Source organism: Ursus arctos, unplaced genomic scaffold (genome assembly GCF_023065955.2).
Source record: "Ursus arctos isolate Adak ecotype North America unplaced genomic scaffold, UrsArc2.0 scaffold_32, whole genome shotgun sequence".
In the NCBI taxonomy this organism is placed as follows: domain Eukaryota; kingdom Metazoa; phylum Chordata; class Mammalia; order Carnivora; family Ursidae; genus Ursus; species Ursus arctos.
In genome coordinates, this window is record NW_026623008.1 from 22,436,816 (window position 1) to 22,451,766 (window position 14,951).

The window sequence follows — 14,951 nt, forward strand, 5'->3', positions numbered from 1 at the left end:
TGCCGCGGGATGGCTTGGGCGGCACGGTTAGTAACAGGAAGTGATCTACTCAAACCACTCAAAAATGGGTGAGTTCTGGGCACATACCCTTCTCCATGTGTTCCTTTCATGGAAAATCCTGAGGCTCAGCCCCAGAGGCCCCAGATCCCCAACGCACCTCAGCTCAGGCTAGCCTGGGGCCTGAGCCAGGCCAGCCACAGCCTCAGGCCCGCCAGTTCTAAGCTCCTGGGTGCTGATAGGTCTCCCCATCCTGCACCTTCTTCAACTCCCAGCCTGCTTGGCAAGGCCCTCGCTCCCTGCCTGGCTCCCACCAGCCCCTCTGTGGGGGTCCAGCCCTGCCCCCTCTGCCTGGGGCTCCTGCGTCCAGCTCCAGGCTCCTCTAGGAGCAGGTCCGCCCTCTGCCAAGCTAGGAGCCTGCTGACCACCTGGGAGGGGGATGGGGGAAGAGACTGGCCCCTGGGATCCGCTGAGGGCCTACCATGTGCCCAGGGCTCAACATTGGCTGTCACAGGCAACAAAGCTAAGTTTCTGTTGCTCTTAAGAAAGTCCTGAGCGTTGGGTCAACCTAGGAATCGGCGCCCGCACTGACTCTGACAATCCCATCAGCTGTAAAATGGGTCACAGTAACGCTGTCGCACAAAGTCAGTGGAAGGATTTGCGGCGCCCTCAGTGCCACCGTCCGGAGCAGTTTCTCCGCTCTCCCTGCAAGTAAGGATGTCGCTGCCTCACGGCGACGAGTAGGTCAACCGCCCTGCATGGGCCAGCCTCCAGGTCACCCCACCTCCATGGGTGTGTGATACGGACGTTTTCGGTCCCTGCACGTCCCGGCTGAGATCGCTTCACAGCCCACCTCACAACCCATCCAGTCTTTGTGGGGAAAAACAAGAGTCCCATTTCTAATAGGAGTTTCATTCTAATTTCTAATCACATTACCTCCCTACCTAAAACCCTCCCATGGCTTCCCACCACCCTGCAGCTGGAGTCCCCGCCGTCTCTGGTCCTGGGCCTGCACCTGGTCCCGCACCTGGTCCCCACCACAGGCAGCTGCATCCAGGCTCTTGGAGGGCCTCACACCTTCCTCCTCGGGGCCCTTGCACACGCAGCTCCCTCTCCTTGACACGCTCTTCCCCACCACCCCCTTCACCTTCCTAACTCCCAACATGCCTTTAGATTCAGGCTTAGGTCCACCTCCTCCAGGAAGCCTTCTCCACCTCCCCACAGCTGGGGAAGACCCTGTGTTATATGCCCCTGTGGCACAGCCCAAGTCCTCGGGCTCCCTGTGCGGCTTTCTGTCAATGTCTGTCCACCCCTCTAGGCTGCGAGCACCACGGGGCCGAAACCACCGGGCATTTTCTGTTTTATCCCAAATGCCTCGTGCGTGCTTTGGCCTCTGGCAATGCTCAGTAAATGGGGAAGGAAGGAAAGAATGCGGGGGGGGGGGGTGGAGCTAAGACTGGAACGGCCCCTAGAACCCCACGGCTGGACTTCACTGTCCCCTGCCCCTCCCTCCCAGTCATGTGCCCCTTTTCAGCGCCCCCTCCCTCCACACACCCCTCACCTTCCAGACCCTCCCTGCAAGGGCAGCCCTTGGGCTCCCTGCTAAGCCACCACTGCCCTCTCCTCCAGGGAGCCCCGCGGGGCCGGCCACAACCAGGCCAAGCCCCCTATCTGGGTGCCCTCAGCACGACCACTTGTGAAGAGGGTACCGTTGCCCCGTTCACTGTCGAGGAAGCTGAGGTCAGAGCGCAAGGGAGTCTGTCCAAAGCAAAGGAGGTCAGGGGGATCTCACACCAGGACTGTTGGCCCCAAAACTGCCAACCCCTCCACTGTCACCTCCCCATGGGGTAGTTCCTGGGAGCGCGGAGCCTGATGCGTGGTCTCTGCCAGGCCAGACGGGCGCCCGCCGGGCATGCCTGTCTCTTGTCTGACTTCATCAAGGAAGTAGTGACAGCTCTCGGCTCTGAGGGACACCATGCGCCCCTTGGGAGAGTCTCCTTGTTGACTGCTTGTTTCTGGATCATCTCTCCATTTAACAGATGAGGAACTCAGGCCCACAGGGAGATGGGATGGCTTGTCCAGGCTCATGCAGCAAGAAATACAGTGAAGCTGGGACGTCAGCCCCGGAGCACAGGGGCTTGTGCCCATTTCTAGGCTCATGCTGCTCCTGCTGCCTGGACGAGGGCCTGGCATGGGTACTGGACAATCCCTCGCCACAGGGCTAAGTGGTGGAGGCGGCTGGCTGTCCCTGGAAGCTCGCAGGCTCACACCACCCTCCGCACCTCGCCTCCCTGAGCCACCCTTAGGCTGGCACTGCTCCAAGCAGAGGCCTTTGCCCCCCGGGCAGAGCTGGGGGATCGGTACCCTTTAACGTGACGCAGGCGGGCCAGAGCCACGGTGCACATGCTGGTCTCCCAGCGGGTAACAGGTGCCCCAGGTGACACCGCCATTGGAGACCAGGTGGCTGCAGTGTCTCGAGGGACACTGACCCCAGATGGGAACAAGGCAGGTGCTCAGGCTCTGATGGGTTTGGATGTGTCCCTGAGGCTGGGAAATCACCCCCTTGATGGCAGCAACGAGGCCAACTCCACTCCAGGTGCAAAGTGTGGGCGGGCCCTGTGTTGGGTGCTCCCCACCCGTCTCATTGACACCCCGCAGTGCCTGCGAGGTGGCACCCGCATCCTTTGCCTTGGGTGTAGCTGGGGGACTCAGAGGGGTGAAGGGTTACCAGGCAGCTGAGGTGCGGTTCTGGAACCCAGGATGGTCCCACTTCCATGCAAGGGTTTCCTGGGTGTCATGAATGGCCAAGACAGGGAGTGTAGCCAGAGAGCAACACCAGAGAATGCCCCCCTGCTGCAGATTAAAAATGGCCACCATTCTTCATTGCCCTCTCCCCCATGGAGAAGCGGAGTGTACCTCCCCACCCCTCACGTTTGGGCTGCCTGAAACTGCTTTGATCAAGAAAATGCGGCAAAAGTCACGCTGTGCCGATGTGGGCCCCAGACCTAAAAGGCTTTTGGAAGCCCTGGGCTGCCATGCAAGAAGTCCCGTTCCCCTCGCCGGAGAGACCCTGGGGACATATGTGGAGAGAGGCCCAGCCTTGCAGCCCCGTCTCCCAGGCAGTGGCCACGCCCGCGGGTCCTGGCATAGGGGAGCGGGCCGTGCTGGAGGCTCCGGCCTGGTCGAGACCCACACGAATGTGACCCCAGCCGACGCCACACGAAGCAGAAGAACCAGCCAACGGAGCCCAGCCTGTGCACAGAATCATGCTGGTAACAGGCGGTGGTTTTGAGGCACTAAGTTTTGAGGCCAGCAGACCCCAGATAGGGCTTGGGGGTCATAGGGATCGGGACACTTTGTCATGTGCCGTCCCTGAAGCGGGGGTTGCTGCCGTCGGTGATGGGGATGGAGGCGAAGCTGTTGACACCCGATGAGGGAACAGCGAGGACTCCAACATGAGGACTCCAACGTGGGTGTGGGGCTGAGGGGCACCCGGGGCCAGCCCTGGCACAGCTGGGACCCTCCTAGCATCTCTAACCCAAGCACACACACACTCAGCCCATGGGCTCCTGCTACAACCTAAACCCACTCTCTTTTTCCCCCTCTGGCGTGAGGGTAACAGGGCGCTCTACTCAACTGTAAGTTTCTTAAGGGCACAGACTGTGTCTGTCTCGTAGGCCACCATCTCCCCCTGCCTGCCATGGGCCTGTGCTCTGTGTTTGCTGTCTGCATGCATGCATGAATGCATGAATGAATGAATGCATGAATGAATCAGCCTACTGGTGTCATGGCTCTTCTTTTTCTTTGATGTCTTGCAGTCCTAGATTCAAGTCCTATCTCCTGACGCTCTGCTGAGCAGGTCAGCTGAACACCCGGACACAGCTTCCCCGCGTGTATAATGGGGGCGACTCAAGTTCGCTGTGGGCAGGGCTGTGGGAAACGGAAGTGAGAGCCTGTAAGGGCAGGACGACCCCACGCTGGCTTTGGAGTTGCGGCCTTGACCACTGCTCCCACCACTGTTGCCATCCTCCTGGGGCCCCCTTCACCCGCTGCCCTCACCAGTCCTTCGTCCGGCTCCCCGAATGACCATGCTGCTTCTGGCCCTATTTAGGGCTTAAATTAAATCATATTTAATTGTTTTTCAAAAGGGAAATGAAAAATCAGGAAAGAGATTCACAGCACTCGCAGTCAAGGAAGGGTTAACTAAAAAAAAATAGGAATATATTAAGCTTTCGATTGAAAAAATGCAAACACAGTCCCTCTCACACTCACCCCTGTGTTCTCACTCACACACACGCATCCCTGCTCCAGATACAGGCCTGCCCTCAGGCACACACACATGCGCACACGCACACACACGCTCCCAAACGCTGCCACGCTCCTGACACACATACACATACCCATGCACACACATGTGCACGCACGCACACGTGCTCCCAAACGCTGCCACACTCCTGACACACATACACAAACCCATGCACACGCACGTGCACGCACGCACACGTGCTCCCAAACGCTGCCACGCTCCTGACACACATACACAAACCCATGCATACGCACGTGCACGCATGCACACGTGCTCCCAAACGCTGCCACGCTCCTGACACACGCATACACGTGTGCACGCACACACGCACACACATGCTCCCAAACGCTGCCACGCGCCTAGCACACTCACACCCGCACCCAGCAGGGCTGGCAGGATGGAGGAAGAGGGGGAGGCCTGGTGCCCTCAGGGCGCGCCCCTCCCAAACCCCCTCACTGAAATGGCAAAGCTAGACTACACTCGGGGCTCTAGGGGACACACGCAGGGCTCGGCGGGCTGCACTTGGGGTGGAGAGACAGAGAGGCCGTGGCGGGGACAGGCAGCCTCAGACGACTCTGTTCTCCAGGACCGCCAGCCGCTTACTCACAGCTTCCAGTGGACTCAGGGTTAAGGACAGGCGCAGGAGGACCAGAGCAGGGCAGCGATGGCTGTGGTATCTGCACTCGGGACCCCACTTCCTGAGTCCCCCCGAGACCCCCTCTTCCAGGGAGTTCTCTCACCCCATCTATACCATGAGTTCTCTCCGATGTCATTGCCCTCAGAATGGTGCCTTCCCCAAAACCCGCTATTACAGTGCGCCCCAGAGGCCCAGCCCTGCCCAGTGGCCTCTTCAGGCCTGCTGGGTCCCCCACCTGGGCCCCCACCTCGTCCTGACTGAGCCAGGGGAGCTGCTCCGGGCCCAGCCTCATCAGAGCGAAGACTGGTATTAGTCTCACCGAGAGCCTGAGAGAAATGCGGAGGCCACAGGCACCATGTGTTCCTGAGCACGGCTAGGACTCTGGATGTGTGTCCAGGCTCTAGGGCTTGGCTTCTGCCTCAGTTTCTCTGTTTACCCTCTAGGAGCCTCTGCTTTTGACAGGACCAGTACCAAAGCCGGTACCAGCCCATCTGGCGGGAGTCCAGCCTGTCTCCAGCAGGAGGAAGAGTCCCCACCTGCGTCCTCACACGCAGGGGGCGTGGCTCCCTCTCCCCGCCCCCGCAGAACCCTGCCCCGCCCCCTGGCCCTAGGTGGCCTCTGGGAAAGGATATGTTTCCTGGTCAGGGCCTGCAGCATCCCCTCCACTTTGGTCTGGAATTGCACAATGGACTCGCAGGCACACGGGTCTTCCTCTGGAGTGGGCAGGAAGTAGGGAAAGTGAAAGGGGAAGGTGAGTGGTGGCATGACAGGGGGGTGAGGAACGGTCCCAGCCCAGGGCCAGGACTAGGGAGGGAGTCTTGGGGGAGTGTGGGGGGCCTGGGAGATCTGAGAAGACAGAGACACCTGTAGGGTTCTGAGGCAGAACTCTCAGGAGTGACGGAGGCGGAGACCCCGAATGTCTTCCCAACCCCGCAGAGCCCTGATAAACCTCCAATACCAGCATCGCCGTGCCGGTCACCTCCTACGTGCAGGGCACGGCTGCCAGGGGCCTCGAGGTCATCTTGGCGCCTACATCCAACACTTTGGGTTGGAGGTCATTAATCATCCCATTTTACAAATAGAGAACCCGAGAAGTGAAACAACTGGATCATGGCCCACAGCTAGTGAGTGTGAGAGCAAACCGGCAAACCTAGGCATGTCTGGCTCTGGAATCCATACTCTCTACCCCTGGGAGGATCAGGGGAGGGAGCAGGGTTCAAATCCTGCCTCCTCCGGTTATTAACGATTGTTCCACCCCTCTGGGCTTGGTTTTCCTCCCTGTAAAATGGGAATAATAGTATTTCTACCAATTAGGATGGAATGATTTGGTATTTGGAGATTACTAACAACAGTGCATTGGAATAAGCATTTCAGCACATGTTTGCTGGTTGCAAAAGTGAGACTGACCAGCCCTTCTCCCGCTTCTGCCAACTCTTGTTGCCACCCCAGCTCCTGCTTCTCCCCACCCACCTCCAGTTCCAGGATGGCTCCGCAGTCTCCCCCCAGAGCCCCACCTGCCCCTCCCATCGATGCCATCTCTGGCCTCACTAACCCACGCAGATCTTCTTCTGCAACCTCTTGCCAATCTGGTTGATGGTCTTGAAATCAGCCGTGTAGAAGTAATGCTCTGCCACGGGCTCTGAGGCGATTTCCCTCAGCTCGTCCTCCACGGCATTGCCCACACCCACAGCAAACATCTTAAAGCCTGCCAAGAGGAACAAGATGAGTGCCAGTGGCCATGGAGACAGGCAGCCACCGCTGAGCCTCCTGGGGAATGCCCAGGCGATCGCCTCCAGACACCTCCTGGTGGTAGCTTCTGGAATTACAGGCACAGTGCCTAGGACAATGACATTGAGGAAACCAAACTTCACTGAGGTTCCACCATATGTCAGACCTCTTCTGTTCCCTGGACCAGAAGCTTTGTAATCTCATATACTCCCACAACCATCCATCTGGTGGCGATTATCATCCTCATTAAATAGGTGATAAAATGGAGACTCCGGCTTATCCCAAAGTGGGGCTGCCTTCCAACAGTTGGTGTGTTCTTGGAAACATTCAACTGTAAAATGTCCAAGCCCCACCTACAAAAGGACCATTAAAACAAGCTGCTCACTTTTCTGGGGACTCTGTTTTCTCATCACTGATAAGAAAGAGTTGGACAAACCCATCCCTCCTCATTCACACCGAACCTGGGTTTAGGGCACTAGTAACAGATAAACTATAGTCGAGCTGTTCCCTAGGTACTCCCGGCCATCAGTGGTGTTCAGGGTCCAGGCATCACCTACCAAGGTCCTTGGCTTTCTTGGCGGCATCGTTAATGTAGTCTTGGCTCCTGCCATCAGTGAAGACAATGCCCACCTTTTGGGCCCCAGGTCTCGCCCCGCTGGACACAGTGAAGGAATTGTCAACGAGGTACTTGAGGGCAGCCCCGGTCATGGTGCCCTTCTCCATATAAGACATGTTGCGTACAGCTGCCTTAATGTCCTTCTTCGTGTGGAAGCGGCCCAGCGGGAACTCCTGGCGCACGGAGCTCGAGTACTGCACTAGCCCCACTTGGGCCAGTTTGTCTGACACGTCCAGCGTGTCCACAATCTGATTGATGAACTTCTTCACCAGCTCAAAGTTCTCCGGCCGCACACTTTTGGATCCATCAATGAGGAAGACCAAGTCAGTGGCTGAACTGCCACCACCGCCACTGCAGACTGGGAAGGGTAGGAAGGCGAGGACATGAAGCTGAGGGATCAGTCGTCATCCTGACCACTAGTCAGGAACCCATCACACCCCAGGCTCTATACTGAGGATTATCTCAGCCCATTTTGCCCTCAAAACTCCCTCTAGAAAGCCAAGATTCCTGGCCTCATTTTATAGCGTTGGAAACTGAAGCTCCCAAAGCCATTAAATCACAGCTCAGAAGGAGGGGGACCAAGAGTTGAACTCAAGATTATGTAACTCCTTCCATCATACTGAAACCATCATCCTCTGTGACGAAAAGAGAAACAGAAGTCGGAAGATAACTCTGCAGACACCAAGTGCTAGGAGGCACCTGTCACCTTTGCAGATTGGTCCAGAAGCAACGTGCAGAGAGGCTCGAATGGGCTTCCTAGAGAGTGGGCAAGCCCCAATCCCTCCCCTCCCCACCCTCCCCAGGGCTTGCCTGGGTCCAGCCCACTGACCATTGCAGGTCTTGCCATCACTGTTCAAGGTGAAGCCCTCCCGACAGGCGCAGGTGTAAGAGCCCGGGGAGCTGAGGCACACCTGCTCACAGTCGTGGTCTCCTGTGGCACACAAGTCTGACACCACTGTGGGGACAAGAGGAGACTCAGAATCGCACGGTCACAGGGCCTCGGACATCTCAGCCAGGGTGGCCCTTCACACACTCAGGGAAACTGAGGCCGCCAACTGGGTGAGGTCCAAGTCCCAGACCCTCAGCCCAGGGCCGGAATCACTTGCCCGCCCCACGCTGACGCTCTCAGCTCCGCCTCCCGTCCTATTCAGCCCCGCCCTGTCGCTGACTCGGCCCTGCCCCGGCCTTGTCCCTCCCCGCCCGGCCCCGCCCTGGTCCGCCCCCGATGCAGACTCAGTCCCGCCCTGTCCAGCCCCAGCTCTAATCGGCTCTCTAGCCACGCCCCCATCCCCTCCCTGCCACCTGCCCTGGCCCCACCCCGAGCTCAGCCCCGGCCCTGTCCATCCCCGTCCGGCCCCGCCCCGGCCCCACCCCCGACGCGGACTCAGTCCCGCCCCATGCTCTCAGCCACGCCCCCTTCAGCCATGCGCCCTGCCTCCCACCCCGCGCTGCGGCCCCATCCCCGACACCAGCACCCCCCACACTCCCCCGAAGTGTCCCAGCCTTGTCCATCCCCGCCCTTCCCGGCGCACCGCAGAAGGCCTCCTGGAACTTCTTGGACAGCTTCTCGATGACGCTGTAGCTCTCCACGTAGTCGACGTGCTCGTCCTGCGGCTCGCTGGCGATCTGCCGCAGCGTGGCCTTGTCCACGCGGCCCACGCCGATGGCGAACAGCTCGATGCCATTGGCCCGGGCCCGTGCAGACACGTCCCGCACGCTGTCCTGGGGCCTCCCGTCCGTCACCACGATGACCACCTAAGACACGCGGGGCGCGTGTGAGGACCAGCCCAGGCCTCCCTCCCGCGCTGGGCTGGGCCGCTCAGCCCTCCAATAAGCCTCCGGGGCCACTGGCAGAAGAGGACCCTGAGGCCCAGAGCAGAGTGCCTTGCCCAGGCCACACAGCTAATCCACAGCAGGTGGGTCTGATTCCCCACCGGGGTTTTGCCCCAGGGAGGAGAACCTGACTAGCACAAGAGGAGACAGGTTTCCTCTGACTGAAAGACATGGCTGAGGTGTTCTCCCATCTGACTAGGGCCTGTGGGTGTCTCCGCCCTCGGGCAGGCAGCTCTGTGATGATCCGAGGGCAGGACCATGTCTCCCTCCTCAGACAGGGGCCTCTGAGGACAGGACCGAACAAGTGTGCCCGACACCATGCAGTTCTGCGCTTCGGCCAGCAGAGGGCAGGCGAGGCTAATGAACGGCGGCTCTGCCTCCAGTCCGGCCATCCTTCCCCTCCAGGCCCTGGGAGGGGGGCCCTTCCCACGTAGATGGCTCCCGTTAGATGGCTCCCCCTTCTCCCTCCGTTCCCCAGGATGCTACATGCCCTTTCTGTACGAAAGAACACTGTCTGCTCCCCTCCCACAAGGCTCCCCTGTTTGTGCCCTGCGAAGGGAGACAGAGGGGACCCTGGTGCTGGGCCTAGCCCTCACCACCCCGACCTGAGTCTGCCCTGAAGGCAGGCTCTCTGCTTCTGATTCCTGGGTCCCCACCCTCAGCCCCAGGGGCCCCAAACCCCTGTCTTGGTGACCTGTAGTAGAGTGGTTGAGACAGGCCTGCGCTGGAAATGTGGCTCACCCTCCTGAGTCATCTGGGGAGATGATTCATGGTCTGAGGCCAGGAAGGGGGAAAATTATTTTTCATATCACTGTCGGGGACCCACTGGGGAGTGATCTTGCACCATCCCTTCCCCACCAGAGGCCGAGGCTCGCCTGTGACTGTCCACGGCCACAAGCCACCGCAGTCCCCCAAGACCCACTGTCTCCTGGAGCCCCAAGTGTCCCCCTTCAGTCCAGCCTGGGGACTTCGAACCCACCTTGTCAGGGCCTCCCACAGGTGGATTCCAGGCTGGACGCCCCAGGTCTGGAGGAATCGGAGCTCTCTGTCCTCACATGCCCACCCCAGGCCGCTGGCTTGATGTGGACTGACACAATTGACTGGGGGTGTGACAGCTACAGACATCACCACCGTCCCCTTCACCACCTCTCTCCATTAGGGTCACTCCAGGTCACCACAGCCTCTCAATGACCATGACCGTCAGCCTCACGTCAGAACTTGTAAATGGACCCCACGAAGGACGACCAACAGGCTGCCTAACAGGCCATTTCTTTGAGGGCTGTAATAGCCGGGATTATGTGTTCTTATCTGTAGACGTTCCTACCACTTACTAACTGGGCAAGACACTTAAGCCTCCCGTGCCTCAGTTTCCTCATCTGTAAAATGAGGACACCACCTCCCAGCAGGATTGCACTCATTCGGCCCTCATGTGTCAGGCATGTTCTGCATGGGGGTAAGAAAGTACGTCCCCGGGGCCGAGGGCCTGAGTAGGTAAAGGATGATTCTTTGGGGCCGTCGAGGGCTGTGAAGGGAGGTGTGGGCGTCTATGGGTGGCCGCTGCGGGAGAGAGCACCTGACCAGCCCCACAGGCCCTGGGCTGAGTCCCAGGAAATTCCACTGTGGAGACCAGGCCTATGACGTCCTCGGCACCCGGCCTGGAGCCCGTACGGACGTCAGCTTGTGACGCATCACCTCATTTTTCTGAGCCCTCGCCCTCGGAGGCTTATGAAATAAAAACTGAACTAACCCTTCCATGGGGCTTGGTGGTTCCAGGCGCTGTTCCAGGCATGCTATGCTATGGACTCACAGAATCCTCCCGACAGCCCCTCGAGAAGGAGCTGCGTTACTGTGGTTTCATAGGTAAAGGGACCGAGACGAGGAGCCGCACGCGCTGCTCAGGTGACACAGCTACTAGTCCGGGGAATGGGGGCTCCTGTCCGACGGGTGCCAACGTGTGAGCGTCTGGACTGCCTCCCTCGGCCTCAGGGAGCCAAGGTCAACTAAACTGAAATAATCCAGCACTCGCCAGATGGAGGTCCTGCGGTCAGAGGGTGGATAAAGCTGGGTTCAAATCCCAGCTCTGCCACTTGGCCCGGTTGGGTCTAAGACACAAGCGTGAGCCGGTTTGGAGAATCCTGCCGGCTGTCCACAGCAGGACGCCGGCGGGGAGGGGCGGGACACGTACCTTGCTGATTTCGGGGGACCTGGCGCGACCCCCCTCGGTGTCGCTGAAGGCTTTGTTGATAGCGAACTGGATGGCCAGGCCGGTCATGGTCCCCGTGGACAGCGGCTGGATGCGACGCACGGCCCGGAGCAGCGAGGCCTTGGAGCCGTGGGCCCGCAGCGGGAACTCCTGCTTCACAGCGCTGGCGTAGTTGACCACACCCACCCGGGTGGCATTGGGCCCCACATCCAGCGACTCGATGACCTGGGACAAGAACACCTTCACCTTCTCGAACTCCACAGGCCGCACGCTGCGCGAGCTGTCCACCACAAACACCAGGTCCGTGGGCCGGGTCCGGCACAGGTGCCCTGCGAGGGGACAGGGGGGGAGAGGGCCAAGAGCAGGGGGCAAAGGTCAGGAGCTACTTAGACTGAGACTGGAGGCCTCTGGCAGTGTAGACTCAAGCTGAGCCAGGCCAGCTAGATCCTTCTGTCAGCATGTGCCACACGGGCAAGCCACTTGCCAAAGACCCCGTAGCTCAGCCCCGTGGGAAAGACAGAGGCTCAAATCTCAGCCTCCAGCAACTCACTGCACATCTCTGAGCTCAGTTTCCTCATCCGTACAAGGAGCTGACAATCCCCTCTTTACAGGATACTTTGGGGCCAAGCAGGAGTGCACGCAGGGTGCCAGGACACGGCTGGGCACGCAGCCGGCTTCTTCTCAGGCTTTGGCCCAGAATGGCTGCCATAGGAAGGGCTGCATTTCTCCTAAGGGGGCGGAGGGCCCAGCCCCAGGGGCCAGCGCAGGGCCCATCGGCTTGGCCTCTTTCATCTCAGCATCAAAGCCAGTCACCGAAGTAAACCTAGTTTCCCTGAGCCTCGAGGAGCCTGCTGGCTGGTGTCCATGGACAGAGGAGAGGGGCAGGGATTCCTCGTGGCCACCATGGCAGCTGGACCCTCATCCCCACAGAGGCGTGTCTTTCCAGACACCCTGCAGGCAGCACCATGTGCTGGGAAGTGCATGGAGCTGGAATGAAGCAGAGTGGGGTTCAAATCCCAGCTCAGCCCCCCTGTGGCCCTGGGCAGCTCACTGCACCTTTGGGAACCTCAGTTTCTCATCTGTCCAGTGGGGACAGTAAGGTTCCCTGCTTGGTACTGTCGCTGGCCTGGCCCTGCAGCCCGGTGGGGCTCAGTACAAAGGCCCTTCCCTCTGCGTCCCAGGACTGAGCAGAGCCGCTCCCAAGTGAGGATACAGGAAGGCTCAGGAAAGGGAAGGGGTCCTGGGCTGTCCCAGCCCCCCAGCCACAGTGCCCTAGGTATCAGAGTTCCTCAGGGGACCTCAGAAATGACCTTGCAGCCGCACCCTGGTCCCTGCTAGTTAAGGCTACCAATGGGTAAAGTGAGGCGCAGAAAGGGTGAGAGAATTAGCCACACCACGGAGCAGTGAATCGGGAGCCAGGGGAACGGGAGAACTCCCTTCTCCAGCCTCAGTTTTCCCATCTGTACAGGATAAGCTGGGCATTCTAGGATTCAGCCCAAGGCTGAAGCTCTGGGAGTGGTACGGGAGGGAGGAGCCCCCACCCAGATATGCTGGAAGGGCTGGGGAAAGGGGGATGGAGTCCTAGCCACCCCAGAGCTGCACTCAGAGGAGTGTGGGCTCGGCCCTGGGCTTGGTGCCACTCCAGCTTCTGGCCTCAGCGACCCCAAGACTGGTCCTTGCAGCATGCGTGGTCCCCGAGAGTGGCCTGGGAGCTGAGGAGCTCCAGGGAAGGCTCTGAGGCTGCAGAGAAAGGCCCACTCCTGTCCCTCAATAGAACAGACTGAGGATCACCCCTGCCCTGACCCTTATGAATGTCACCATTGCTGTCGGCTCCCGTGCCAGCCTGCTGCCACCCCTGCCTCCCTGCCCACCCCCTGTCCCCGGCCCATGCAGGATCCCACTTAACCTCTGCTCATCTCAGTGCCCAGTGCTCAGTGCCACTCACCCAGTGTCCCCCACCTCACGTGGACCCCCTCACCTCCGGCCTGGGGGGTGAGGCCCAGTGTGCACGGGGCCTGGAGCAGGAGCAGCAGGCCGCACAGCACGAGGCTGACGCCAGAGAGGAGCCTCATGGTTCTGGCAGCGCGGGCAGCAGCCGGCACAGTGCTGGGGGCCAGTGGGGTCCCAGTCTTATCAACCTCGCTGCCCAGCTCCCAGCCAGGCGGCCCCCACTGACGCGGGCCCCTAGCCCCCTTGGGGGGCGTGGCCCAGGCTGAATGGAGGTGTGTGTGCCCAGAGAGGGAGGGAGCAGCCTGGCCGGGGCTCAAGAGGCCCCTCCGACCACAAGGGCTCCTTTGCCTGCAGAAGCAGCCAGAATGGCAGCTGGAACTCAGGCAGTCTCAGGTGGGTGGAGGGTGGCTCCTCCAGGGGCTGGAGCCTGCCCTGACCCAAAGCTGCCACTCCCAGCCCAGGGAAAGCCCAGCCCCATGGCCTCAAGCCCCGGCCCTGCCCTGCACCCTCACCGCCCCCCCACCTTCTCTCACCTGCATCAATTTCCTCATCCAGCCGGCTGGCCCTGCTCCACCTTGGCCGTCCCCTGCCTCTCCACTTTCTCCCTGCTGGATCTCCAAGCTGCCCTCCAGGCCTCTGTGCAGGGAGGGTCCCCCGCCCCGAGCGCCCTTCCCTCCGGTTCACTCTCTGCCTAACGGGATCGTTCAAGATCATCGCAGGAACTAACTTGTGTGCGTGCATGGGGCAGCGGAAGGGACGGTTAGGAGCACAGACTCGAAGCCAGATTACCGGGTGTGCCGTATGCTACCTGTGTGACCGTGGGCCAGTTGCTTCACCTCTCTGAGCCCACCTCCTGGGGTGGATGAGAGGAGCAGGATTACATGAGCGGTCTCACTTAATTCCCTTGACAACCCCGTGATGCAGCTGCTATTATCACCCCCACTTTCCAGAAGAAGGACAGAAGACAGAGAGATGAAGTAACTTGTCTGAAGTCACACTGCTAAGAAGTATAGCCAGAGGCGCCCGGGTGGCTCAGTCCATTAAGTGTCCGACACCGAGTTTCAACTCGGGTCATGATCTCAGGGTGGTGGGATCGAGCCCCGAGACGGCTCCATGCTCAGTGAGGGATCTGCTTGAGATGCTCTCTCTCCCTCTGCCCCTACCACCCCCACCACCCCCATGCCCCCGCACACATGCGCACACGCTGTCTCTCTCTCTAAAATAAATAAATAAATATTTTTTAGAAGAAGAGGAGGAGGAAGAAGAAGAAGAATCATTGCCAGAATAGGGCCCCAGGCCAGTGCTCTCAGCCTCCCTGCTTGCTTGGGTGGAGTCTGGAGGAGCTGCCTTCTCCATGCCCACCTCCCCCCTACTCTTCCAGGATTAGGATCCCCTTCCCATGCTTCCATCACTGCAAGTCTCACCCAGGAGCTGGTAAGAGTCTGATTGATTCATCCCTGCATCTGGGCTCAGCCCAGAGTCTGCGTTGGAAGGCAAAAATAAAGGCTTGTAAATAAAGGAACGTCACCAAGAATGGCTCTGCTGCTGCATGTAGGTCCAGTAATTGATGGGATAACATGAAAAGAGCATGGGCTTGGCCAACCAAGAGACCCGGGTTCAGATCTCCATCTGTGGCTGAACAGCTGTGTGACCTAGAGCTGCTAACTTAACCTCTCTGAGC

At 59.7% G+C, this 14,951-nt stretch overlaps 1 protein-coding gene across 1 annotated transcript; it reads right to left on the minus strand.

Moving 5' to 3' along the window:
- Positions 1 to 4,586: 4,586 nt before the first annotated feature.
- Positions 4,587 to 13,392, minus strand: MATN1 (matrilin 1). Its single transcript, XM_026517204.3, has 8 exons — positions 13,299 to 13,392; positions 11,303 to 11,649; positions 8,817 to 9,039; positions 8,114 to 8,239; positions 7,226 to 7,642; positions 6,493 to 6,645; positions 5,573 to 5,653; positions 4,587 to 4,918 (listed from the first exon to the last, which is right to left on the minus strand). Exons 1-8 carry the CDS (start codon positions 13,390 to 13,392, stop codon positions 4,869 to 4,871), a joined length of 1,491 nt encoding a protein of 496 aa, XP_026372989.1. The 3' UTR covers positions 4,587 to 4,868.
- Between the last annotated feature and the right edge of the window lie 1,559 nt (positions 13,393 to 14,951).

Coding starts and splice junctions, on each gene's coding strand:
- MATN1 (XM_026517204.3), bottom strand. CDS start 13,392: ATGAGGCTCCTCTCTGGCGTCAGCCTCGTGCTGTGCGGCCTGCTGCTC. Junction 11,650..13,298: donor CCTCACCCCCCAGGCCGGAG/GTGAGGGGGTCC, acceptor GTCCCCTCGCAG/GGCACCTGTGCCGGACCCGG. Junction 4,919..5,572: donor GCAGGCCCTGACCAGGAAAC/ATATCCTTTCCC, acceptor CCCTGAGTCCAC/TGGAAGCTGTGAGTAAGCGG.